Source organism: Ictalurus punctatus, chromosome 4 (genome assembly GCF_001660625.3).
Source record: "Ictalurus punctatus breed USDA103 chromosome 4, Coco_2.0, whole genome shotgun sequence".
NCBI lineage: Eukaryota > Metazoa > Chordata > Actinopteri > Siluriformes > Ictaluridae > Ictalurus > Ictalurus punctatus.
In genome coordinates this window covers 13961279-13986770 of record NC_071284.1, presented here as the reverse complement: position 1 = coordinate 13986770, position 25492 = coordinate 13961279, and the positions used below count along the sequence as shown (strand labels likewise).

Here is a 25492-nt window from a genome sequence, read left to right as displayed (position 1 = left end):
ATTCTGTGGGAGAATTCTTACTCCATAAAGCCAGTCTGATGTGTGAACACACAATGCAGATTATGATTAAATCTGTTGAGATATTAAGCCAGAATATCTGCAGGAATAGGTTTGGCTGATCTGATCACATTCCAGTTGTGTGCTATGTGCATTTTACATCTCCGCTGCAGAGCTTTGTAGACCACTTTGCCCTACAGGCATGTATTGAACAGCCACCATCTGGGCTGTCTGGGGTTATTGTGAGTGTGTATTGTATAGACTCATGTCTGTAAAACACTTATGTTAAAGTTGGGTCTGTTCAGTTAAAGCTCCTAAGCTCCTGTCGGCAACTTTCCCCCCCCACACTGTTATAACAAACTGCATTCAAGTGGCTGTCTACTCCTCTCTCTTTCTTGGCTTTCCCCTTCTTTCTAATTTCTTTAGCAGTCCCTAACTGGGATAATATTTATTTAGTCAGGCCTGAGCAGCAGTTTACTAAAAAGGCTGTCACAAAGCAGCAGGGGCCCTGCACAAACATGCCATACAGGACAACTCGATGTGGCACTCCCTCCATTTCTTTCTCTCTCCAGAACTGTTTTTACAGACCACTAATCAGTCAGCTGCCTTCCAAAAGCTCCAGTGAGCAAAGCACAAACATATGTGCATGTCTTAAGCTTGGAGCGTAATTGGTGTCTTGGTGCAAGTTCTCCATATTACTGTGCTATAGAGTAGAGATAATGATAAGTTAACTTATTAAACTGTTTTGGTTTTGGGGGAAATTTAGAGTTCAAGCTGTATTGTAACTTGAATCAGCAAGCGGTTTTTCTTTATCATGGCCCGACTGTTTGCTAATCTTCTTTGTGTGTGTGTTTTTTCTAGCATGCCCACCAAAATGCAAGGGTCAAGCCTGCACGGAATCGGGCGAGTGCTGCCACCCACAATGCCTGGGGAGCTGTACAGAAGCAGGGAATGACATGGCGTGTGCCGCCTGCCAGCATTATTCCCACGAGGGCCGCTGCGTGCAGGACTGTCCTCCTGGCACCTACCGTTTCGAGGGCTGGCGCTGCATCACCAAGGAGGTGTGCGCCCAGGTCCACCTGCCCAGCGAAGTAGACTTCGTCATCCACGATGGCGAGTGCATGCCTGATTGTCCACCTGGCTTCACCCGCAATGAGAGCCAAAGGTGTGTTTCGACTCTTTTAGCATGTCTCCTGTGTTTCATTTTTGGTTTCATTTTGGACTTAATTGGGTGGCCTTATTGCTGCCTACAATCGACCTTAAGTAGGTTTTCGTTTTTGACTTGACTTTTTAAAATAAATAATATACAGTATATCAAGTATAACGGTAAACAATAATGTTACATATCACTTTAGAATTGGAAAAAATATTGTATATTCAAGGCTTTGTTGAATTTACAGAGCGTTTTACAGATTTTCACAGAGCTTACTAAGAGGTAGTAAATTAGTCATCTCAGGGAAAGGTCTTTCCCACATGTGCCCTTCTCACATGTAACTACTTGAGTTCCTTGCCCTTGCCCTGATATAGAAGCACTCAAGGCAAGATGTGTTGTTTTGACATTCATGATTGGAGGAAGTGGACTTCCAATAATAGAGCGCCTTGCTGGAAGTATGGTTCAGTTTGTGAAACAGTGGGCAAACACAAGCCCTTGCTTTTCCTCTTGACCTTTTGTCCTTTATAACCTGGATGAAGAACCTACAATTTACTTTGTCGTTTGAAGTTAAAACATTAAGATTGATTGCATTAAAGTTACATTATTGTTTTACTTTCAGAAAATTCTGACACATAGTATTCCTGTTGTGGTTTACTGGCGTTTTTCAGCTCAGAGTGTAGTGGCCTGTCCTTGACATTTTCTGTTATACACACTGTCTCTCTCTCTCTCTCACACACACATACACTTCTCTTACAGTATGTTCTGTAGTGCGTGTGATGGCCTCTGTGATAAGTTCTGTGATACTAAAACCATCGACTCAGTGGATGCCGCCCAGTCCCTGCAGGGCTGCACTGTCATCAAAGGCAACCTGCACATCAATATCCGTCGAGGCAGTAAGTATTTAGGATGAAGTGAGTCCTTTTTTATATTATCTTATTGTGATGTGTACTCAGCATAGACCCTTGTTTTCAAAAGCAAATTAAACTTGTGTCCTTCATTACTGATTATAATACATGCACAATAAGCTATTATGCAAGCTACTGTGAGGCTCTTTACCTCGTTAGTACTGACCACTATAGTGACACATTTTTTTTCACCTATGTCTTTTCGCATTTTTCTCTAGACAACATTGCTTCAGAGCTGGAGAGTTTCATGGGCTTGATCCAAACCGTGACAGGCTATGTGCGGATCAAACACTCTCACACTCTGGGCTCCCTCTCATTCCTGAAGAGTCTGCGCTACATTAATGGAGAGGAGCTTTTAGATCAGTAAGACTCTACTTTTCATTTTGTTTTACACACCACACCAAATATCCGCTTTCATACCTTATGTGACTTCTGTAGGTTAAGTACTTTTATTACGCCCGTTAAATTGAACTGGTTTTAAACCTGCACCAAACTAGAATACTGGTGTACTTTTCTTTTCCTTTATTGGAGTATGAGGAGTCATGTGCCCTCATAGGTTGATCATGAAATGGAACGCACATAACTTTTTTTTTTATACCTTATGCATCATTTTTTCCTTTACCTCATTTTAACATAGCATCCTGCTGATGAAAGTATTCAACTGATCCATTGGACCAGCATGCAACAAATTCATATTTTTAGCCCATGTTTTTTTTTAAATACATTTGTCTCAGCCTATTTATTTTTTTACTGTTTGGGTATTGTAGTTGTTTAGCTTAGTGGTTAGGACGTTTGCCTCACATTCCCATCTCCACCCTGTGTGCGCGGACTTTTGTTTTCCCCGTGCTTCGGGCGTTTCCTCCGGGTACTCTGGTTTCCTCCTCCAGTCCAATGACATGTGTTGTAGTCTGATTGGCATATCCATATTGTCCGCAGCGTGCAAATGGGTGTGTGTGTGTGTGTGTGTGTGTGATTGTGCCCTACGATGGATTGTCAAAGGTGTCCCATGCCTTGTGCCCCGAGTCCCTTGCGATAGGCTCCAGGCTCCTCCGCAACCCTATGTAGGATAAGCGGTATAGAAAATAGGTGGCTAGATGCATGGATATTCTAGGTTTTTAAAGGAATATGTGAGTTTGTGAGAAGGCATGAGCCATTTTCCTTTTTGGCCTCCAACTTGTGTAGTGCAGGAAATGCTCTTCGTGTATGCATAATATAATACTGTAATACAGTTTTCAATTTTTTATCTTTTTTTACAGAGAATCTGCTGAGAGTCTGTAAGTCAATATATTCTGTAAATTTGGGTTTTAGCATGATGTCAGATGTGAGTAATTTTGCTTCAGGTAAACCATCTAAGAAGTTTAGAGGACGAAGGTGAAAGAGGTCGTGAGAGAGCCTTTCTTTGTTCTCAGGTTTCATCTTGTAGGGGGCCTGTATGTGTGTCTAGCATTCCCCACATTCCTTAGATGTTCTGTTGAACTAAACATACCTAAAGTGCAGATTACTTCCACATCAACTCGGTGTGAGGATGAAACACAATATCTGCACATACTTGCTGTGGCTTTAGTGAACTGAAAACACATATACTGTACATTATGCCTGATATTTCCATGGTGGAGCATTCTCAGCACTGCAGTGATGCCGGTGTTCAGTGTAGTGGGTTCTCAGTGCGTGTTGCACTAGTATTACTGTCAGATAAAATGGCTTGTAAGTATCCACAGTGTTGTACTATGCCAATAGCAAGTCAGTGTCACAACTGTGCTGTCAGTAGTTACCTCTGTGCATTGATGGATGGGTAGAACTGGGGCTGACAAATTACACGTAGCAACACATGGGTTACAGGCAGCAAATGTGTACCTACAATGTTACTTATATATGGTAAGTTGATTGAGCGTAGCTATAATAAAGATGTACAATTTTGTCCTCTTTGAAAGAGTAATATTGTAATCAGATATAAGAATGTACAAACAATTGCCACAATATAAGGTAGTAATGATACATTACCATAATTTATGTGAGCATACCATTGCACTTCTTTGTCTCTGACCCTGTCTTTGTACCACTGTATTCTGAAGGAAGAGCTGAAACTACACTTAGAAAAAAAATAATACTAAAGTACTGTACCATGTACATGTTTCTAGGTACAAGATACATACTAAACCCTTGAGGGTTCCACCCATGCAACATATGTACTCTTTCTTTTGTAATCTATTGGCACTATTCTAACACTTGCTCTTGTTGTTCTTTGTGTCAAATAGGATGTATGCATTCTCAGCACTGGATAATCAGCACCTGCAGCATCTGTGGGACTGGAGCCAGCACAACCTGACCATCCGAGCAGGTAAACTTTTCTTCCGCTCCAACCCTAAACTCTGCATGTCTGAGATTCGTAAGATGTGGGAGAAGACGGGTGTCTTGGAGAAGATGGAGGAAGATGATGTTCGCAACAACGGGGAACGCGCTAGTTGTGAGTAGCTTTTAAAATATATATATATATAATCTAGACTCATGTCACCATCTCTGTTGTAGTAATTCATCAAGATTGATGTTGCATTACATTTCTTCAGGAACAATGCCAAGACAAAAATCTCGAATATAAATCGCGCTTGTGTCCTTTTTCCCTAAGGTGAAAGTCATATTCTAAGATTCAAGTCCAACAATACCCAGAGCAATCGAATAAAACTGACCTGGGAACGCTACCGACCGCCAGACTACAGAGATCTCATCAGCTTTATAGTCTACTACAAGGAAGCGTGAGTGTTTCTGTTGGCCTACATTCATATCTGTATTACTCTGAAAAGTCTGGGACGAAGCTCAACTCCTGAATAAAATTAGGAACATTTCTAAAATCTGTTTCTGTTTAGCAAATCTAAAATGTGATTCCTGCTCAATAATGATCCAATCTGCTGTTACGACAATGAACTCTAAACAGCTCCTAGAGGAATCCATTTTTTATTTATTTTTTTAAATGTGGTTTCATAGAACAGAAAGCAGCATAGGTTAGCTTAGAAAGCAACTTGTAAGATCTAATAAGACATATCCTATCCTTAAGTAATCCTAGCACAAACACATGTTTGCAAATTGAATCAGATATTTAAAATGCTTCTGGTGATTTTTGTGACACAGACCGTTCCAGAACATTACGGAGTTTGATGGACAGGATGGTTGTGGGTCCAGTTGGACCATGGTAGATGTGGACCTCCCACAGGAGAAATCTATGGATCCAGGAGTTCTGCTCTACCCGTTAAAGCCCTGGACGCAGTATGCCATTTTTGTGAAAGCCATCACCCTGGTGGTGGAGGATAAACATACTCTGGGGGCTAAGAGTGAAGTGGTCTATATCCGCACCAAAGCTTCGGGTAGGTCACCAGCCCCTGCAGTCATGGGTAGTGATTTGAAGTAAATATATGTGATTTACTATAGTATAGTAGATTTACTATCTACTATACATTTCCTTTACTGGAAACAACTTAAGTCTTCCTAATTGAAAACCAACGATGTGATTGCATGCAGTAAAAACTGCTCATGTAATTAACATCAAAAACACTGAACATCAGATTTCTCTCATTTGCTTGTTTATGAGTTTAAAGGACATGCATATCCTGCTGCTGTCATTAGACCCAACATTATAGCCATGGTTAAAAAGGGAAAGATTAACTATGTGGTCACTTCACAGAGCCTTCAATGCCCAGAGATGCCCGTGCGTATGCAAATTCGTCCTCGTCTTTAGTGGTGAAGTGGTCTCCTCCCATTTCCCCAAATGGGAATTCCACCTTCTACCTGCTCCGCTGGCAACAGCAGCCCGAGGACCGTGAGCTCTACCAGCACAACTACTGCTCGAAAGGTAAGGAAACCCCCGACGTTGTAGAATTGATATACTCTACAACATGTATTTGTTTAATTTTGCATTCATTATGAATTTAATAGTCAATTATGAATAGATTACCATTTGTGAAAACAGGAGGAGCATTCTTGTTCTTGAGTGGGGTTTTGTTTTTTTAGTTTAAATGAAGCTATCTTATGGTTGTATGGAATTTGAATGAATGTAAAAGGCTGTATTTCAAAGTGTTAAAAAGTGAAAATAAAGTAAAAATATTGTGAAAAGGTAAGGGAACCCATTTCAGATGCACTCCTTTTGACCTCACTTAACCTTTTCCCTCTTTTTGTGTAACCCTTTTCTTGTCCCCTTCTCAATTTGCTCACTTCATTTCTTTCTCACTTTCTGAAATCTAACCCTCATAAATTACAAATACCCCTTCTGATTTCTACATCTTGCACCAATGTTCCATTACTAGCCTTGTCCATTGTCATGCATAGCCTCTTGTAAATTCCAGAAGTACTATAGTGTACACTAAACATGCAAAATATACACTTACCGTCCACTTTAATTGGAACACCTGTACACCTACACATTGATGCAGTTATCCAATCAGGCAATCATGTTACAGCAGCGCAATGCATACAATCGTGCAGATACAGGTCAAGTCTTTAGTTTACACAGAATGTTGTGAAAAGCAAAAAAACATTGAGTGAGCGACAGTTCTGTGGGTGGAAACGCCTTGTTGATAAGAGAGGTCAGAGGAAATCTCAAATAATCATGCTTTACAACCATGATGAACAGAAATGTATCTCAGCTAGTAGTGGAACCTGATGTGACCTCCTGTTGTTGTAGCCCATCCACCTCAAGGTTTGATGTGTTACTACTGCTCATCACAGTGGTAGAGTGCTTATTTGAGTTTCTACAGACTTCTTGTCAGCTCAAACCATTCTGGCCATTCTCCTCAAACCGCTGTCATCACCAGTGTGTTTCCTCCCGCAGAACTCACTGCTGCTCAATGGATGTTTTTTTTTTTTTTTTTACTTTGTGGCCATTTTATTTTGTACTCCTATCGTACCTGCACTTCCTTCTACATGCAGTTTGTATGTATGTAATTACAGACTGTGCTCCATCTGTTGCTCATCGTGTGTCAGCCTCCTTTTACTCGGTCCATGAGTGGAAAGTGACCACAAGCCAAGTGTACTAACATAATAGCAACTTTGTTTGCCCACAGAACTGAAGATCCCAATCCGCATCTCAGCCACAGCCCTGTCAGAAATGGAGGAGGACACTAAGCCCACTAAATCAGACGTGGCTGGTGGTGAGAAAGGCCAATGCTGCCCGTGCCCCAAGACCAAGGAAGCCCTAAAGGCAGAGGCAGAGGAGCGTGCCCTCAGCAAAGTGTTTGAGAACTTCCTCCATAATTCTGTATTCACACCCAGGTACAGTAATCTCTACCCATCTGCAGATTCTGTAGCAAATCTAGGTGTTGTTTTCCTGTTTCTCTCAAACCCGAACTAAGGACAGTGTTTAGGGCTGTATGACTTAAGTGCACCAAAAACAATAATTATAATAATAATAATTTTTGAGGCAGGTACGCTTTGTTGACTTGTTGCCGACATTGTTTTGGCAGGAGAAGGTTTGCTGTTTACAAACTATGACAGCATCCTGGTCCCAGATCAGATTTCACCATCCCATCCCTTACATAAGCTAGCTCAGGAGTTGCAGTGTTGCTCTGAGGTACAGTTTGTTATTGCCTGCATGTGAAAAGGCTTTAGCAGACTAATTTGGAACAAGAGATTGAGGCTCGGTCAATAAGGCCTCAAGCAGTCTGAGGTACCACGATGCCCTTCTGTTGGCCGGAATTCAAAAGGACATCTGAACTGTAGTATGTGTTTATTTGCTTGTGGAAAATACATTCCTCTTCATGCCAGAAGAGGAGCCACATACACGTGTATGCACCATGATAGGTTATTACTTTTTGATACACGTGCAATGATGCCCTAGAATTACCCTGATATCAGTTTACCATGTAAAAGGTAAAACTTTGTTTTACCATGTTAAAAAAAAATTTTTTTAAAAAGCACAACAGTAATTTCTGCATTGGCTATTGCAAAAGCCCATATAGTCTTAGCCTCATATGCTCTATCTATGGCCCACTGAGTGTCTGACACTTGTGCACTTTTCTGTCCAGTTTTAGAATCTTGAAAGCTACAAGCTTATTGGCTGTCAGACATGAAAAACAAACATTTGGACACTTCACACATCGAGGTTTTAGGAGCATGTTATTGTCATTGGGTTAAAAACTTTAATTATGGCATTCTGTCTGTAAAACTTTATTAAGAGTTAAGTTTAAAGCAGGGGCAAGTAAACATAATGCCTTGTGAGTTAGATGATGGGGCCCTGCAAAAGACAATTGCTTGACTTTCAGTGTCAGTGAAATTGAATAATTTGCAGTCTCGCTTCCAAAATATACTTTGTGTATTTCTTCTTATACCGGGTGATGTAAATTCAAATATATCTGCACTGCTAGTCAGCTGATTGAATCTAAATGCTGGAAACTTATGCAGCGAGATGTTGGCTAATGCAAATGTATGGATCAGAAATGATTATAAAACAACCTGCCATGCTAGAGCAAGGATTTTATTAATATTGATACTTTTAAATCTACTTAATGGTTTAGTAGCTTAGTGGTTAGCATGTTTGCCTCGCACCTCCTGGGTTGAGGGTTAGATTCCCCCTTCTGCCCTGGGTGCATGGAGTTTGCATGTTCTTTCCAGTCCAAAGACATGCGTGATGTTGAATGCCGTTCTCTAAATTGTCCATAGTGCATGAATGGGTGTGTGAGTGCATGTTTGGCACCCCATCCAGGTTGTCCCCCGCCTTTGCAACCGAGTCCCTGGGATAGGCTCCAGGCTCCTCGCAACCCTGTATAGGATAAGTGGTATAGAAAATATGTGGACCGATGGATAATCAAATCTTTTTAATTCATGAAAGGAATTCCTGGATCCACCGGGACCCTGACTAGGATAAAGTGGTTACTGAAAGTGTGTTGAGTGACTGAATTGATCAAGTAACATAATGTAAGCTACACTAGCATGACATAAAAAGTCGCTCCCACCAGGAAGACGGCGCTGTAGATTCATCATCTCAAAGCAGAATCTAGGTTTCTTATATCTATGATGAGCATAGTAGTGTGTGTGCATGTGTGTGTGCGTGCATGCCCGACATCTTTACATGTTATGCTAGCTATGTTTTAGCATTTAGAATTAATGATAAAGCGGAGACTGAATGGATGTTGAGGATTTAAGGTAGGGATGGATGGCACTGGTGAAAGAGAGATTGAATGAAGAAGATATCTTTCTCACTTCTTCTCTTGGTGTCTATCTCTGTACTCCTCCTACCTTGTTGCCTCACCTAGTTTAGAGTGACCGTCTGCCAGAAAATGTACAGCGCATTCATGTGGAATGTTAATGAATTTTGTGGGAAGATCCCCTCTGAACGAGCCAGTGGACAGAGCAGAGAGAGAGAGGACACAGCCAAAGAAAGTGTGCCCTTTTAGTCCCCTCTCTCCCGCATGGCCATAAATCAGCTGTCTGGGCTCTAAGCCAGTTGGAAGCCTCCATCATCGCTAAAATCACACATGTGAAGTGTCTGCATTCTCTTTTACACTAAGAGGACAGGAAGGGAAGAGAAAAGCATTATGGAGATCCACCCCAAAGCACTGTATCTGTGCACACTACATCCTCACCTCAGAGCAGGAAGCTGAGTTTTCAAAGGATGCTTTGTGTTGTAGCTGTTAAAGCATTCCTGAGGTTTGCAGGTGTGAAGTCTGCCCTCAGGTCCTGGCATGGATGTGTGTGTCTGGATGAGTCATTCTCACTTTCTCAGCAGACATTGTCAGGTGTCCTCGCCTGTTAGCATCTTCAGCCAAAAGTATTTGGATTAATTTGTGTGTGTGTGTGTGTGTGTGTGTGTGCGCGCGCGCCTCCTGCTGTATTTAGGAATAATTTAGGCAGTAATTTTGTTGAATAGTTTTGGGTTAGTTTGTATGGACAGACATTAACCTCACAATTGACAGATCATTACCAATTATGATACATTCAAATTTAAGTACTCAATCACACACCAATGACTACAGGAAAACTTTCCAAGGTTGTTTTAAACACACCCACATACAGTCTTGTGAGAAAATAAGTACACCCCATGGAAATTGTTTTTTGATATATACATATTTTGACAAGCATTTGATCCTCATTGAAACAGTGCCTATTAATAAAGTTGATACACTTAGGGAGTGTAGGTGGAACCTGTTTTATTTATACCCCTCTCATATTTAGTGTCTGGTCTTCCCTTTATAATTGAGGTGTGTGGTGTCACCATGCCAAGATCTAAAGAGTTCTGTAAGGTCTTCATAATAAAATATTGTAGATGCCTATGAGTCTGGCAAGGGATTTTAAAAGATCTCCAAATTATTTAAAATACATCATTCCACTGTAAGGAAAATAATCCAGAAATGTCACAGAGTTCAAACAACTGCCAATTTGTCCAGGACTGGCCCTCCCAGCAAATTCAGTCCAAGAGCAGACCTTCTGATGCAAAAAGAAGTCTCCAAAAACCCCAAAGTTTCATCACAGGATCTGCTAGTAAGTCTGCAACTGTTGGTGTCAAAGTGCATGCTTCTACAATCAGAAAGAGATTGCACAAATTTGACCTGCATGGGAGGTGTGCCAGGAAAAAGCCTTTGCTGTCTATAAAGTACATTAGTGCAAGACTACAGCTTGCCAGCGAGCATATAGGCCTTTTGGAATAATGTGCTCTGGACAGACAAATCAAAGATAGAGGTGTTTGGCCACAGTAACAGCAGACATGTATGGCACTTTTCAGGAGAAGCACCTCATACCAACTGTGAAGCACGGTGGTGGAAATGTTATGGTTTGGGGTTGTTTCACTTGCATTCATTGATTCAACTATGAATTTCGCATCATATCAAAGAGAGCTTGAAGATAATGTGAGACCATCTGTCCAAAAGTTGAAGTTGAAGTGAAAGTGGACCTTCCAACAGGATAATGATCCTAGGCACACTAGCAAATCCACCAAGGAATGGCTCAAAAAGAAGAAATTGAGTTTTATGGAATGGCCTAGTCAAAGCCAGGATTTGAATCCCATTGAAATGTGGGGGATTTGAAACGGGCAGTACATGCAAGAAAACCCTCAAATATCTTGCAACTGAAAGAATATTGAATGGAAGAGTGGTCAAAAATTCCAGCAAGCCGATGTCAGAGACTGGTGGACAATTATGCAAAATGCCTACAAGAAGTTATTTCTGCTAAAGAATACCACATCTATTGCTATTTATGTTTAATAAATGATTGAAAAAGCTATTTTTTTCTTCCTTGTGGCTTTGTTCAAGTATATCAACTTTATTAATAGACACTGTTTCAGAGATGATCAAATATTTGCTTGTCCAAATATGTCAAAAAGTTCAACAATTTCCATGGGATGTATCACCAGTTTCCATGGGATGTACTTATTTTTCACTTCAGTGTATACAGTATATGGCTAAAAGTATGTGCACACCTGACCATCCCACCCATATATGCTTGCGAAATGTCCTATTACAAAGTCATGGGTATTAATATGGAGTTGTCCTCCTTTTCTTTTCTGAGCTTTCCACTAGATTTTGGAACATGGCTGTGGAGATTTGTGCTCATTCTGCCACAAGAGCATTGGTGAGGTCAGACTCTGATGTCAGGTGAGAAAGCCTGACTTGCAGTTGGTTTCGCAGTACATATCTCAGGTGTTCAGTGAGGTTGAGGTCACAGCTCCGCGCAGGCCACTGAAGTTCATGTATTTATGGACCTTGCTTTGTCATGCTGGAACAGGTTTGGGCCCCCTAGTTCCAGCAAAGGAAAATCTTAATGCTACAACATACAAAGACATACTAGACAATTGTGTTCATCCAATTTTGTGGCAGCAGTTTGGGGAAATTAGGCAGGTGTGATGGTCAGGTGTCGACATACTTTTGGCCATATAGTGTATATGTACCTAAACTTTCGATCTGTTCACAGGCTGAAGGTATCTTCATACATCAGTTGTTTAAATACTTATTTTAATTTTATAAGGACCAATAGAAGCCCAGATCAGTTACTCTTTCCACATTTTACCTCTGAAAAGGGGTCTTGGAAAAACCTCATTGATTATTTGTTCTTCATCCCGTCTCCCATATTTGAGTGTCCTCCATGATCATTATCTCTATCTGTATTCCGCTTGTACTCGTCAATCTTTACATTTTCAGTCAGCTCTAACTTGCCATTACCAGTCGCATCCATCTTGTCTTCTCATATGAGTTCAATCCCATCATAGGGTCTGATTATTAATTCTTTGCAGAGATCCTGAGCGAGCGAATCGGTACATGTCACCTAAAGATGGCGCTAGGTAAGGCCACGGCTGCTGCGCTTTAGCTTCATCTGTGAAGTGGCAGTGGCTCAATTAGCAGCTGGTAAACCGTAGTCTTTGGTGTTGCATGCATGTAATGGAAGGTGCCAGGTGGTCTTCAGCTTCATCATCATCACCACACACACTGGCACGCCTCGCTTTGAGGAGAGATGGTAAATGCGGTCATTTCATTTCAAGCTGTGGCTTTGTGTTATATTGCAGCTGCAAAAAAGCAAGGTACATTCATGTGAAAAAATAAGTACACCCCATGGAAATTGGGTTTTTTGACATATTTGGACAAGCAAACTTTTGATCCTATTCGATACTGTGCCTATTAAGAAAGTTGATACACTCTATCAAATTACACATAACCTCAACATTTTGTAGTAATTTTCACAATTAAAAAAAAACAGATCAGTCACATAGAAAAAGTAAGTACATCCATACATTTATCACACTTTCAAATCCATATAATTTGAATCAGGTATTCAAGATTGTGTGCCATTGATTAGAACCTGCAGTGCACGTGCAGTGAACATGTCTTATTTACTGGTATACGTCTCACATCTAGTGTCTGGTGTTCCCTTTGTTATTGAGGTGTGTGGTGTCATCATGCCACATTTGTGGATACCTATATGGCTAGGGATTTAAAAAGATATTCAAATTATTTGAAATACATCACTCCACTGTAAGAATAATCATCTACAAATGGCGCAGATTTCATTTGACTGCCAAATTGTCCAAGACTGGTCGTCCCTGAAAATTCAGCCCAAGAGCAGACTGTCTGACCTAGGAGTCCCCTAGAACTCCAAAATTTCATCATAGGATCTGCTAGTAAGTTAGCAACTGTTGGTGTCAAAGTGCATGCTTCTACAGTAAGAAAGAGATTGCACAAATTTGATCTTCGTGGGAGGCGTGCCAGAATAAGGCCTTTGCAAGACTACAGTTTGTCAATGAGCATATAGGTAAAGACCAGGCCTTTTGGAATAATAGACAGAAGAATCAAAGATAGAGTTGTTTGGCCACAGTAACAGCAGACATGTTTGGCACAGACCAAAAACAGTTTTTCAGGAGAAGCACCTCATACCAGCTGTGAAGCACAGTGATGGAAATGTTATGGTTTGGGGTTGTTTTGCTGCATCAGGGACTGGAGAGCTTGTGTTCATTGATTCAACTATTAATTCTCCCTCATATCAAGAGTGCTTGAAGATAATGTGAGGGCATCTGTCCAAAAGTTGAAGTTTTCTGAAGTTGTCCGAAAGTGGACCTTGCAACAGGATAATGATCCTAAGCACACTAAAAAATCTACCAAGGAATGGCTCAAAAAGAAGAAATGGGGAGTTAGGGTTATGGAATGGCCTAGTCAATGCCTGGATTTGAATCTCATTTAAATGTTGTGGGGGGATTTGAAACTAGCAGTACATGCAAGAAAACCCTCAAACATCTTGCAACTGAAAGAATATTGCATGGAAGAGTGGTCAAAAATTCCAGCAAGCCTGGTGGACAATTATGCAAAACACATACAAGAAGATATTTCTGCTAAAGGGGGCATACTAGCTTCTGAGGTCTATGGTGTACTTACTTTTTCCACAGAAGAAAATCACATCTCTTGATAATTCTGTTGCATAAATGGTTGAAAAAGGTAATTTTCCTTATGGTTTTGGTCAGGTATATCAACTTCATTAATAGGCACTGTTTCAAAGATGATTAAATGTTTGCTTGTCCAAATATGTCAAAAGCCAACAATTTCCCTGGGGTGTACTTATTTTTCCATATGACTGTATTTTGTGTTTTACAGCTCAAACAGTTGCATTTTGGTTGTTGGTTCAGTAGGTGCATATGCCAGCTATGCTGTTTATTACTTTTATACCCATCATAAATATAAAATTCATCAACCATGTTCTTAGTCATACACCTCAAACAACATTATTACTGTATGCTAAAGCGCAGATGTTTTAACTCTGTATTATTTATATCTAACAGTGGAGATGTTGCCTGTAGGTGGAAGATATAGACAAGAGTATTTGGGGATGGAAAATTTTCACGGTTTCAGGATGCCAGCTGTTTCAGCATCAGAGAATATCAATTTTAACATGTCATAGACCTGATATATTGCAGTTCACACAGTGTGTATCCCACAGGGTTTTGCTATCACTGTGATTAAGTGGAAGTTGTGCTTTTTGAACAGTATATGTTTGTGTGCTTTGGAAAGACATGTGAAGAGTACACTGGAATATAGTGGCCGGCTGGTTTCATTCTTTAAACACCTCTTCTCTTCTCTTCTCTCACTCAGACCTCACAACAGTAGACGTCGCCGGGAGCTTTTTGGGGTTGCTAATGATACTTTAACACGAAGCTTGGGCCAGAACGTGTCCGCGTCGGAAGGCAACATGACTGAACCGGAGCTTGTAGAGCGAGTGTATCCATTCTCGGAAACCACGTCTCGGACTGAGTTCATGGAGATCTTCAACCTGCAGCCATTCACGGTTTACCGTATAGACATCCATGCATGCAACCATGAGGTCCAGCGATGCAGTGCCGCTGCCTTCGTCTTTTCCAGGACAAAACCTGCAGGTGGGCCATTCAGTCTGTTTGCATCACTCAAGGTCACAGTATGAGCCTTGAGGAAGATACCCTGAGTAAGGTATTGGCAGAGAGATTCAAGGCAGCCTTGATCATGGTTTGTTATAATAATAATATTGTATAGCTAATAATATTCAGCTAATCAGTAGTGCTAATTAGCCATTACTGTGCCCTTCATTAAAAAAGCAACATTGGCAATCTCTGTCTGGATTGGTTATGAGTCCTGTACTAGGTTGTGTACCTCAGTATTAGTATTTGAAAGTTAGGAGCAAAGCTCATTATCTCTTGCCTGTTTGAGACAGCTTCTATTGATCAGTGATGTTTGCTCATCCAGAAAAAGCTGACAACATTCCCAGCCTGGTAACCCATGAGATGGATGAGAGGACAGAGGGGACGGTTCTGTTGAGATGGCCCGAGCCTCCACAACCCAGCGGTTTAATCCTCATGTATGAGCTTAAGTTCCGCCTTGGCTCAGAGGTGAGTAGCAGCGTAAAAACACCCAAATACCTCCAAATACCACTCAGAATAAGAGCACAGAATGAAAGTAAGTGTGTGTGCGTGTGTGGTGTGTGTGTGTGTGTGTGTGTGTGTGTGTGTGTGTGTGTGTGTGTGTGTGTGTTCAGCCTGAGAAGCATGAGTGTGTGTCACGGCAACAGTACCAGGAATTTAGGGGAACACGGCTAACCAACTTGGGTTTTGGCAACTACTCAGTCCGTGTGAGGGCCACCTCGCTGGCAGGCAATGGTTCCTGGACTGAGCCAGTGTCCTTCTACGTCCCTCAATCTCAGCGTAAGGCACTCATTCACACTCAGTCTGGCTTTCATTATAAAATTCATGCTTAACATGAGGACTGGTATAGCTTTTTGGTAATCTATTTTTTGGTATATCTATTTTTGGTATATTTATCAGTATATTCAGTCTCATCTTGTGCAGAGGTGATTATGTTTGTATTATTTATTTCCACAGAAGCCTATGACAGTATGGTCTACCTAGCCATTGTACTACCTATCATAGTGCTGATCTTACTTGCCACTCTCATCACCACCATCATCTTTGTCAAAAAAAAGAGGTGAGACATTTATTTTTGGAACCTGAAACGCTGCGATGATGTTAATGTAATGTTGATGTAACGTAGATATCCTATTTCACCCTCTCACAGGAACAGTGATAGATTGGGAAATGGAGTTCTCTATGCCTCTGTAAACCCAGAGTACTTCAGTGCAGCGGAGAGTAAGTACTGCTTTAACTGCAGTCAGTTGATGTTAGTTGATTGAGTAAGCATACATTCATAAGACAGCAAAAAACATTATTTGGCAATTGGCAAATAAGCATGCCGCTTAAAAATCTCACACTCTTTATGTAACTCATAAAAGAAAACAAAAGATGGCATCTCTGCATGGATCTTGCTTATTGCATAATGTCCAATTTGCTTTTTGTCTTCTTTTTTTAGCACTGTACTTTTAAGTGGACAGTGGGATTCTTTGTAATGTACGACTCTCATCAGTCCCTCCAGGATTTTGCGATTGCAGAAATTAATGCAAAATCAAGGAACCTTCACATTATTCTGAGGAACTTGCAATTACTTTTCTAAATGACCTCAGATTTTCCACAAATTTGGGCAACGACATGTCATCACAGCGCGTCATGTGACGACGTCACAATGCGCATTCAGCCAAAGCCCTCTTCGATTCACGTGCATCAAGCATGAGTACAGCTAAAAGGTCTCATTTACCTACAAACATCACTGTGAAAGACCGTGCAATTGCAATTTCGCCAATTCAAGTAGTTTTCCACAAAAAACTCAAGAAAGCAAAATCAAGAAATCCTGTATGGACTGACTTATACTGTATATAGTCCATTTGAATTGGTAACTTTACCCACTTTGTGTTTAGGCAGATAGTGTGAGTTGTTTCTTTATTTTATTATTTTGTTATATATTTATTATTTTGTACAGCATCTGGCTGTTTCTCAATATGCATTCTTCTGCAAACTTGCGTCCTTTTGAACTCGTTCTACGTTATCATCCACCGCTGAAGTTCAATTCCAGTACTCAAGAACACAAGTACCAGGGACACATGAAATTACCCAGATGTGTTCTTGATATCTAGGATGCATCGGATGCAGACCGAACCCACTTGAAGTCCCAGAAGTCACTGCGGCAAACAATAGCAGATGACGGAAGCCTGACCCATATCTGTAGTTTTAACATCTTTTTAATCTAAATAAATCAAAATATATGTTTAAAAAGAATGATTTTGATATATATGATTTACATATGTGTTTGTTGAAAAGTTTAATATATCCCTCAGAAATTCTTTAATTAAACTACACTAGCTTCCATTCTGAGGTAACGGTAAATTCATAAGCTTAGTTTTTAGTTAACATGAGGTCACAGCTGCAAACAGATTTGGTTAACCAACCAGTTAACTGTGAATCTATTAACCAGTTAAAACATATTACTTAGGGAGTTCTTAGAATTGAGAAACAGCCTGTTTTTTTTTTCTGTGGTTAATTCATTTGTTAATTTTTACATGCTTACATTTTCCATAGCCACATTTTCCTGACCATTCCTACATGCCCTTCAACATGTATTTTTATTTATTTATTTAAATATATGAATTGTGAAAACAAAGTAAAAACTACAATTAACAAAAAAGTATCAATTCCACGCTGACTCAGACAAGGCAAAAAGACAAGAAAATGCCCTTCTATTTAATCCACTATAGTACAGTATGTTGTGAGTGAATGTACAGAAGATGTAGAAATGTTTTAAATGAGCTTTCTTTTTCTGTGCCTAGTGTATGTCCCAGATGAGTGGGAGGTGGCTCGTGAGAAGATCACTCTGTGTCGGGAGCTAGGCCAAGGTTCTTTTGGCATGGTGTATGAGGGCATTGCCAAGGGTGTGGTCAAGGATGAACCTGAGACCAGGGTGGCCATTAAGACAGTTAATGAATCAGCAAGCATGCGCGAACGCATTGAATTCCTCAATGAAGCCTCTGTCATGAAGGAATTCAACTGTCATCATGTGGTAAGAAGCTGTCCCAAGTCTCATTTTGACTGTAGTTTTAGTAGAGCAGTTTCATGACAGGACATGAGGCACTCCATCCCAGAGGAGTGAACTTAACTCACCAACTGTGCATATGACTAGATAAGAGTGACCACTGGTGTGTGTAATGATACTGTTCTGTGATTGTTCAAGGTACGGCTGCTGGGAGTAGTTTCCCAAGGCCAGCCCACTCTTGTGATCATGGAGCTGATGACACGTGGTGACCTGAAGAGCTACCTGCGCTCCTTGCGCTCAAAACAGGTACTGGAGCCAACTACTACTCTTCAAACTTATTGCTTGCACATAGAGCTGCCAAAACCATCTTTTGGATAATAGTGACTGTGATTCATAATTTTTCCAAATTCAGGCGCTTGTTAATTGTACATTTAGATACACTTAATGACCTAAAGTATGTGGACGGCTGCCCATCACATCCATATTTTGGCCTGTCCCAAATTGTCGCCATAATGTTTGAACTACACAAATGTCTAGAACATCTTTGTACACTGTAGCATTAAGATTCCCTTCACTGGAACTAAGGGACCCAGACCTGTTCCAGTATGGCAATGCCACTGTGCACAATGCGAGGTTCATTAAGACATGGTGTGGCAAGGTTGATGTGAGAGAGCTTGAATGGCCTGCACAGAGCCCTGTCTGAAACCACACTGATTACTTTTGGGATGAATTGGAATGCCGACTGTGACCCAGGCCTCCTCACCCAGCATCAGTGCCTAACCTTATTAATACTCTTGTGGCTGAATGAGTGCAGATCCACACAGAGTTCCCAAAGGAGTGGCAGTTTAACAACAAAGGGGGACTAAATCTAGAATGGGATGTTCAGAAAGCACATATGGGTGTGATTGGTCAGGTGTCCACAAAATTTTGGCCATATAGTGCATTTTCTATTTTCTTTCACAACAATACTCTCAATACTGTTTTCTATACTGCTATATTTACCACAAAATTGTTCTTTGTTCATATACAGTATATACATCATGTCACCAAAAATGTTTGGCCAGGACTGAAAAACAGATCAGTCGTGTTTCTGTCTCTCCTACGTACCCTCCTTTTTGATGAAAGCTTTATTGTATCTACCTCTGTGGTTCAGAAACAAAGGTGTCCTGGGATAAACAATGAAAAAGAGAAGGAAGTTGTAATCATTTAACACTCTTTGTATATGTATTATGTATTCTTTCCTCTGGCTGTGCAGCAGGGTTCATGCAGCCAGGCCCTCCCGCCGCTGAAGAAGATGATTCAGATGGCCGGCGAGATTTCTGACGGCATGGCATACCTCAATGCAAACAAGTTTGTCCACCGAGACCTGGCTGCCAGGAACTGCATGGTGGCCGAAGACTTCACTGTCAAAATTGGAGGTGATTAATGCTTACACACACTCCAGGGCCATTCAGCAGCCCAAATTAAGTATTTTAGTAGAAATTGAGGGCGCTCGGAAAGAGCCTCATAAATCTTACAGGGACTTTGATGCAATGGTGCTGAAAAGATCTGAACCACTATATCATGCCCTCTCATTCATCACATCCCTGTTTTCTTCTTTTATTCAGATTTTGGCATGACACGGGACATTTATGAGACGGATTACTATCGGAAAGGAGGCAAAGGACTCCTGCCGGTCCGCTGGATGTCTCCCGAGTCTCTGAAAGATGGCGTCTTCACAACAAACTCTGATGTCTGGTATGAGAGTCCACATTTGTGTATGCGCACACAGTCCTCACTGGTTCTCTGGGAGTGTGCATGTGTGTGTATATGTTTGTGCCTGTTTGAGTGTGAGTGCCAAGAGAAGGGATCAAACCCTGAAGCAGGTCTAAATGACACATCTCTCTTCACTCATCTACCTTTTAATAGAAATAAGAGCAGCTCCCATTTTCTTCACAGCCTGGTTCTATGATTCTAATATTTTTATTTATTGCTTTTTTCTGCCACTAATGACTTGCATATAAAAAATCACTGTGTCACCATCCATTTGGCCAAATCCAGCCAGTAAAAACTTGCCTACACTATTGTATTTGTCAGACTTTGTGTCACTTTACTTCATTGTTTTATCTCAGCATTAACAAATAGAGAACTCTGACCATTGCTTTTGTGCAGTTTCCCAACTGTGTGTATTGCACCAGCTTGGTGCCGTACTGCACTCTTAACATCCTCCAGATGTGCGCTAATGATGGGCTTACGGGTGAACGCACCAAACCCACTGCCCTGTCTTTGTACCGGATGGGCCGCTTTTGAAGTCCTCCGGATGAATGCTCATATAAACCTCACCCTTAGGTGTCTTCGTTTGTTCCTTGCTTTTTTTCCTTCCTCCCTATAACCGTCCTTGCTTTGCTGTGGTTTTTCTTTTCAGCACAGTTCCGTTGCAGCCAATTAGATACAAGTCACTGTTATAACAGGCCCACTTTAAGAGCACTGGAGCTGCGCCTCAGATCCTTGGCCAGTGCGGAAAATGTGTCCGTGGAGAGTTAATGAATAATGACTAGCAATAGGGAAAACAGTGAGACAGCTATTTGTGTATGTGTGCTTGTTCTGCCCTGCTGCTGCTCTGTCTTTCCTGCTGCTTGAGAACATATAGACTCACTTTCATTTACGAAGAGCACATGGCCAAGAAAAATGGAGCACAGAAATGAAAATCGTAGTCATTATGGTAAATGGGTGCTACAGAGGGAGTTGTGTTTATATAGACCTTACGTATGAGAAACCTCTTTTTTCCAGGTAAAAGATCAGAAAGGGCTCAGAGAGCCAACCCAGTGCCCTGCTAAACTTTCGCTTTGATGGCTTGCATAGATTTTAGTGGCTTTTTCTTGCAATTGCGATCTGTGTTATGCCTCATACTCAAATGGCCTTGTTTTCATGCCGTCAAACTAGATCAGGTTATGTAAGTGAGGAACAGATTGCTGCAAGATTTACCAGCCCTGCACTTAGAGGCTGGAGGGACTGTGTATGCATGTCTGAGTGCTAATCTAATTGTGCTTTGTTCTCTCTTTCTCTCTCTCTTTCTCTCTCCTTCTGCTATCTTTAGGTCATTCGGGGTGGTGCTATGGGAGATAGCCACCCTTGCCGAGCAGCCCTACCAGGGAATGTCCAATGAGCAGGTACTGCGCTTCGTCATGGAGGGAGGCCTGCTGGACAAACCGGATAACTGTCCAGATATGCTGTGAGTCTTTCTCTTTCAAGCGCTCACCTTATTGCAACAAACAAAACATAGCTACTTCAAACTGTCATATTTATAGGCATAAACTAATAATTAATGGTTAAATTTTAAGAGGTTACTACCAATCTTTCATGTTAGTTGCTTATCCGGAATTTTACCTAACCACACCTTTGCAAATGTCAGCTGAATACCCCTGCAGTAGACCATGGACAGTACAGCCGAACAACCCACACATCTGCTTTTGACATAGTCATAGATTTCACCTTAATTACAACTTCCTTCCTTTTTATTTTTTATTTTTTTGTTTGTTTGTTTGCTTGTCCCCCCCCACCCCCCCTTCCCCCCAAACACTGCATCAACCAGAGTAACTTTAAGTGTACAGTGTAGACTAAACTATATCAGATATGGTTATCTGTTACATATATCTACGCAATTTTGTTCAGTCAGTATGTTTGTATATCAATATTGTGCATAGTGACAACGTGAAGACAGGTTAATGAATAGTTTATGAATGAATAGTTCGGGACCAGTTAGACATGCTTTAATTTAAAGCACAGGAAGTCATTTTTTCCATTATCTTGTAATGTAATTAAGGTTCAGTGAAAAACATCTGATAAATCAGATTTATGCAATGATACAGGAACAAACGAATACATTTTACAATTATTTTAGTGCTTGGTATTTGGTGTTTTACAGTAGCATTCAGTATTCAGCCTCAGCCACAGCTATGTGTGTCAGTCTTTCTTACATTATTGGCCATGATAGCATTTTAGGACAATGTCAAGCCATAAAGTCAGCTCTGGTACGTACTCCAGGCTCTGCCCATGATCTGTTTATGGATGCAGGCATGAGAATGTTGCAGTTACGTAAGCAAGTGTGTATGGATGGGAAAATATGAGGATTCACGTCACTGCTTAAAAGTAGCTGCTTGAATTCAGAGTGTTGGGAAGCTCCTTGTGTCGAGTAAGATGAAGCCCATAGAAGGGATTCCATGCCTCATGGGTGAGAATGCCAGCCATTTCACCAGCCAGATAGGATGACCTGCCCACTCCAGATGGGCTTCACATATCCAGACAATTAGCACCACTCACTGAGAACATCTAACCTTCTGTGTTTGTGTCAATGTGCATTTCTCCTTTTGTGGGCTGATGTCAGCAACCCGGCATGTGGTCTTTCTCTTCACTCACATACTCCTCTCAGTCTCTCTTCGCCTTGTTCTCTCTAATGCTGGCCTCACTTTACAGAACATGACTGCTGTTGTTCACATGCAAACCTTTGGTTTCCATGGTAGCCCATCCAAGGAGAGCTGTTTTTAATAGCATGTGTGCAGAAGTTACTGAACGTGCATTGAAGGAGACCCATTTTGCCCCTTTTTACAAGATGTAATATCAGTCTCAGGCGTGCCCAGAATGTGTCTGTGAAGTTTCAGCTCAAAATACCCCACAGATAATTTATTATACCATGCTGTAAATACCCCTGTTTGGGTTGAAACAAAAACACGCTGTTTTCGTGTGTCCGTTTAAATGGAAATGAGCTGCTGATTCCCGCCCCCTTTCCGGAATACGGCTGTGCCTTTACAGCTCGTGCTTCGGATGCTACAGCAAAAACAATTCAGGAGAGCCAATATGACTGACACTGGTGACTAAATACTGGTGTTCAGCTCTATATGTATGAACCAGAATGTATAAATTATACAGATAGTAAGTGTTTTCGGGTTAAAAATAAAAATGGTCTCTGTGAATACAATCAGTGACTTTAGCCACATTAACCGTGGAATTTGCTAACAGGCATATTCGGAAAGGTGATTTGCAAACATTCATAAAATATAAAGTGCGAGCGATACTTATGTATTCTGGATATGAAGCTGGACCACGAACGGTTGGTACTGATCCATGCTTGAGAATCAACGTTTCAGCAAATTCTGCTTTATATTGAATCTCGTTCACAAAGCAGTCTGGTGTAAAATGATTCGATCAAACATACACGAATTTAGCTATTTTTGTGGCACATTTCCTTCAAAAATAAAACTACTCCACTGCATCTTCAGTGGCTCTGATGCCAACAACAGAACACATGCGAAGCTGAGACATTCTTCTTATCACTGTAGCTGCTCTAGCGTGAGAACATGGCGGATTGTTTGCAGCTCACTCAAGGGAGGTTCTATGCTAATAGGGCAGAGTTCGTCACCAGTTCTGGGTGGTGCCTGTACCAATGTAACGTCACATTGGATAGAAAATTCAAACGACTCATTTTGAGATACTGTTTATGATTCATGGGGAATATAAAAAAGGAGTGGGTGGATTTTTACCATTGTAGAGTGGTTGTGTACACATACTGCCGACACACAGCATGTAAAAGTGAATTTTGCATAATAGGTCCCCTTTAACGCCACAATTAATTGCTGTATTGCCAGATACAGTCTGAGCATAATGCCACAAACCTTCTAATGTTTCCCCAGTGTGTTCTTACTAAAACTGCTTCTGAATTTCCTCGTAGCTAACAGTTCCGTTATGTTCAAATGCCTGCTCAAAAGATTTGGTATATGTGGCTTTTCATAGTTATTAACTTGGCCCAGGTCTCTCAACACTTGGCTTAGCAGCATTTCCTGTTCACCAGGTTTTATTTCAGAATTCATTAAGAACTAATCGAATTTCATTCTAGCACAGCTGATATTTTGTAGGTTGGCATGGTGGTGCAGAGGGTAGCTTTGCCCCCTCAAAAGCTCCAGGGTTTTTGGTACAGTCCTGAATTTGGGATACTCTGTATGTGGCGTTTTGCACGTTCTTACTATATTCATGAGGGTCTAATTCTAGTTTTCTCCAGTTTTCTAATTCTAGTTTTCTCCAAGCTCCTAAAACGTCATGTGGGGATGTTTCTAATCAGTAGTGTCTGGTGGTCAGGGGGGGTTTTTTCTTTTCTTTTTCTTCTGATCAGCCATGGACCTTTTTTCCATTTTGCCATGATAGGCATTTTTCTGTGGAAAAAAATGAGGGCTTTGCATCATTTCTGATGGGGTGTAAAAAAAAAAAGGACAACTGGTATGTAAAATTATTACATTATTATAAAAATAACCATCAAAAAAATTTATTACAATTATAGTAAATAACATTTATTAAAAATCATTTCTTATTAAACTGCTATGTAAATCATTGTTTATTTACTTTTTCGCTATTTAATGGTAGGATTATTCTGTACAAAGTTGGTCATATATCGACTGGAGGCTATTAAATCGTATCCTACCCTATCAAAGCAGATTCTGAGTCATCATCAAATATAGAATCCTTGTCTTATGAATAGAAATCATATCGTAGCAGAATCAGTGGCATTGTCAAATATCGAATTGTTGATCTCTGAGATCACATCTGGATCGGTTGATTTACAGTTTTCCAGTTTTTGAGTGGACGTATATTTAATATTTAATTAAATAAATCGATTGAAATGTTTACCTTTTTCATTCTGTTTCATCCGTATGCATTGTAGACATTCTGCACACTCTAACAAATCAGCATATTGACTGACTTCATTAAACATTATTATTTTCACAGAAAACTTACCAATGAAGCAGTAGTGACTTGCATGAAATGTGAATCATCCACATTTGATATCGCCTTATATGTTACATTACTCTGTGTTATTGTTACTGCTGCTTTCAGAACAATGAGTATTCTTGTTGAAGTACAATAAAAAAAAGTCATTTTCATAGATCATTAAATATTGCTATTACCATCATACTTGAACTCTGTATAATCTATAGTGACCTGTTACTTCTGTTGAATGAATATAACAGTCAGTACGTTTACATGGACAACAATAATCCGATATTAAACCAATAGACAATACTTTGATTAAGAAACTAGCATGTAAACAGCGATTATTGATGACCTTAATCCGACTAAAGTCATACTCGAAGTAAACACAAATCGAATTAAGACGTGGAGTATTCCTGTTTCAGTCGCATTATTGAAGTGCCTTATAGACATGTACACACCTTAATCACACTGTTAACATTGTGTCAGAGATTTCACTGCATTTTATGACAGGACACGTACACACACGGCAGTGCTCAACCTTTTGACGGCAAACGAGAGCACGGCTACGCCCGAAACCACGTATTTACCTGCAATATTGTAGGCAAGATACATGTATTTCAGCTACTATGTAGTAGGTAAGTACACAGTTTCGGACACAGCCCACGGTTTCAAGTAGTCGTCTATTTGCCCATATATCACGACAAATAATTCACTGCACTTGAAGCTTTCGTGAAATTAAAAATGAAAACTGTATACGGTACCATAATGAAGACGAACTGTACATCAATACATGAAATTCTGGAGGGATCTAATTAATTAATCAATCTATGTACTAGAACATGAAAGGAATATTCTAAAAGCAA

At 40.6% G+C, this 25492-nt stretch overlaps 1 protein-coding gene across 1 annotated transcript in view; it reads left to right on the top strand.

Moving 5' to 3' along the window:
* igf1ra (insulin-like growth factor 1a receptor) overlaps positions 1-25492 on the top strand; it is a 115832-nt gene that overhangs the window by 85499 nt on the left and 4841 nt on the right. Inside the window, exons 3-20 of the mRNA XM_017466474.3 lie at positions 859-1162; positions 1907-2043; positions 2274-2418; positions 4311-4519; positions 4679-4805; positions 5179-5411; positions 5729-5896; positions 7104-7311; positions 14601-14881; positions 15225-15367; positions 15514-15679; positions 15857-15959; positions 16050-16120; positions 17689-17918; positions 18090-18197; positions 19147-19309; positions 19499-19628; positions 20968-21102. Of these exons, the coding sequence (XP_017321963.2) occupies positions 859-1162; positions 1907-2043; positions 2274-2418; positions 4311-4519; positions 4679-4805; positions 5179-5411; positions 5729-5896; positions 7104-7311; positions 14601-14881; positions 15225-15367; positions 15514-15679; positions 15857-15959; positions 16050-16120; positions 17689-17918; positions 18090-18197; positions 19147-19309; positions 19499-19628; positions 20968-21102 (3061 nt within the window). The remainder of the gene's footprint in view (positions 1-858; positions 1163-1906; positions 2044-2273; positions 2419-4310; positions 4520-4678; positions 4806-5178; positions 5412-5728; positions 5897-7103; positions 7312-14600; positions 14882-15224; positions 15368-15513; positions 15680-15856; positions 15960-16049; positions 16121-17688; positions 17919-18089; positions 18198-19146; positions 19310-19498; positions 19629-20967; positions 21103-25492) is intronic.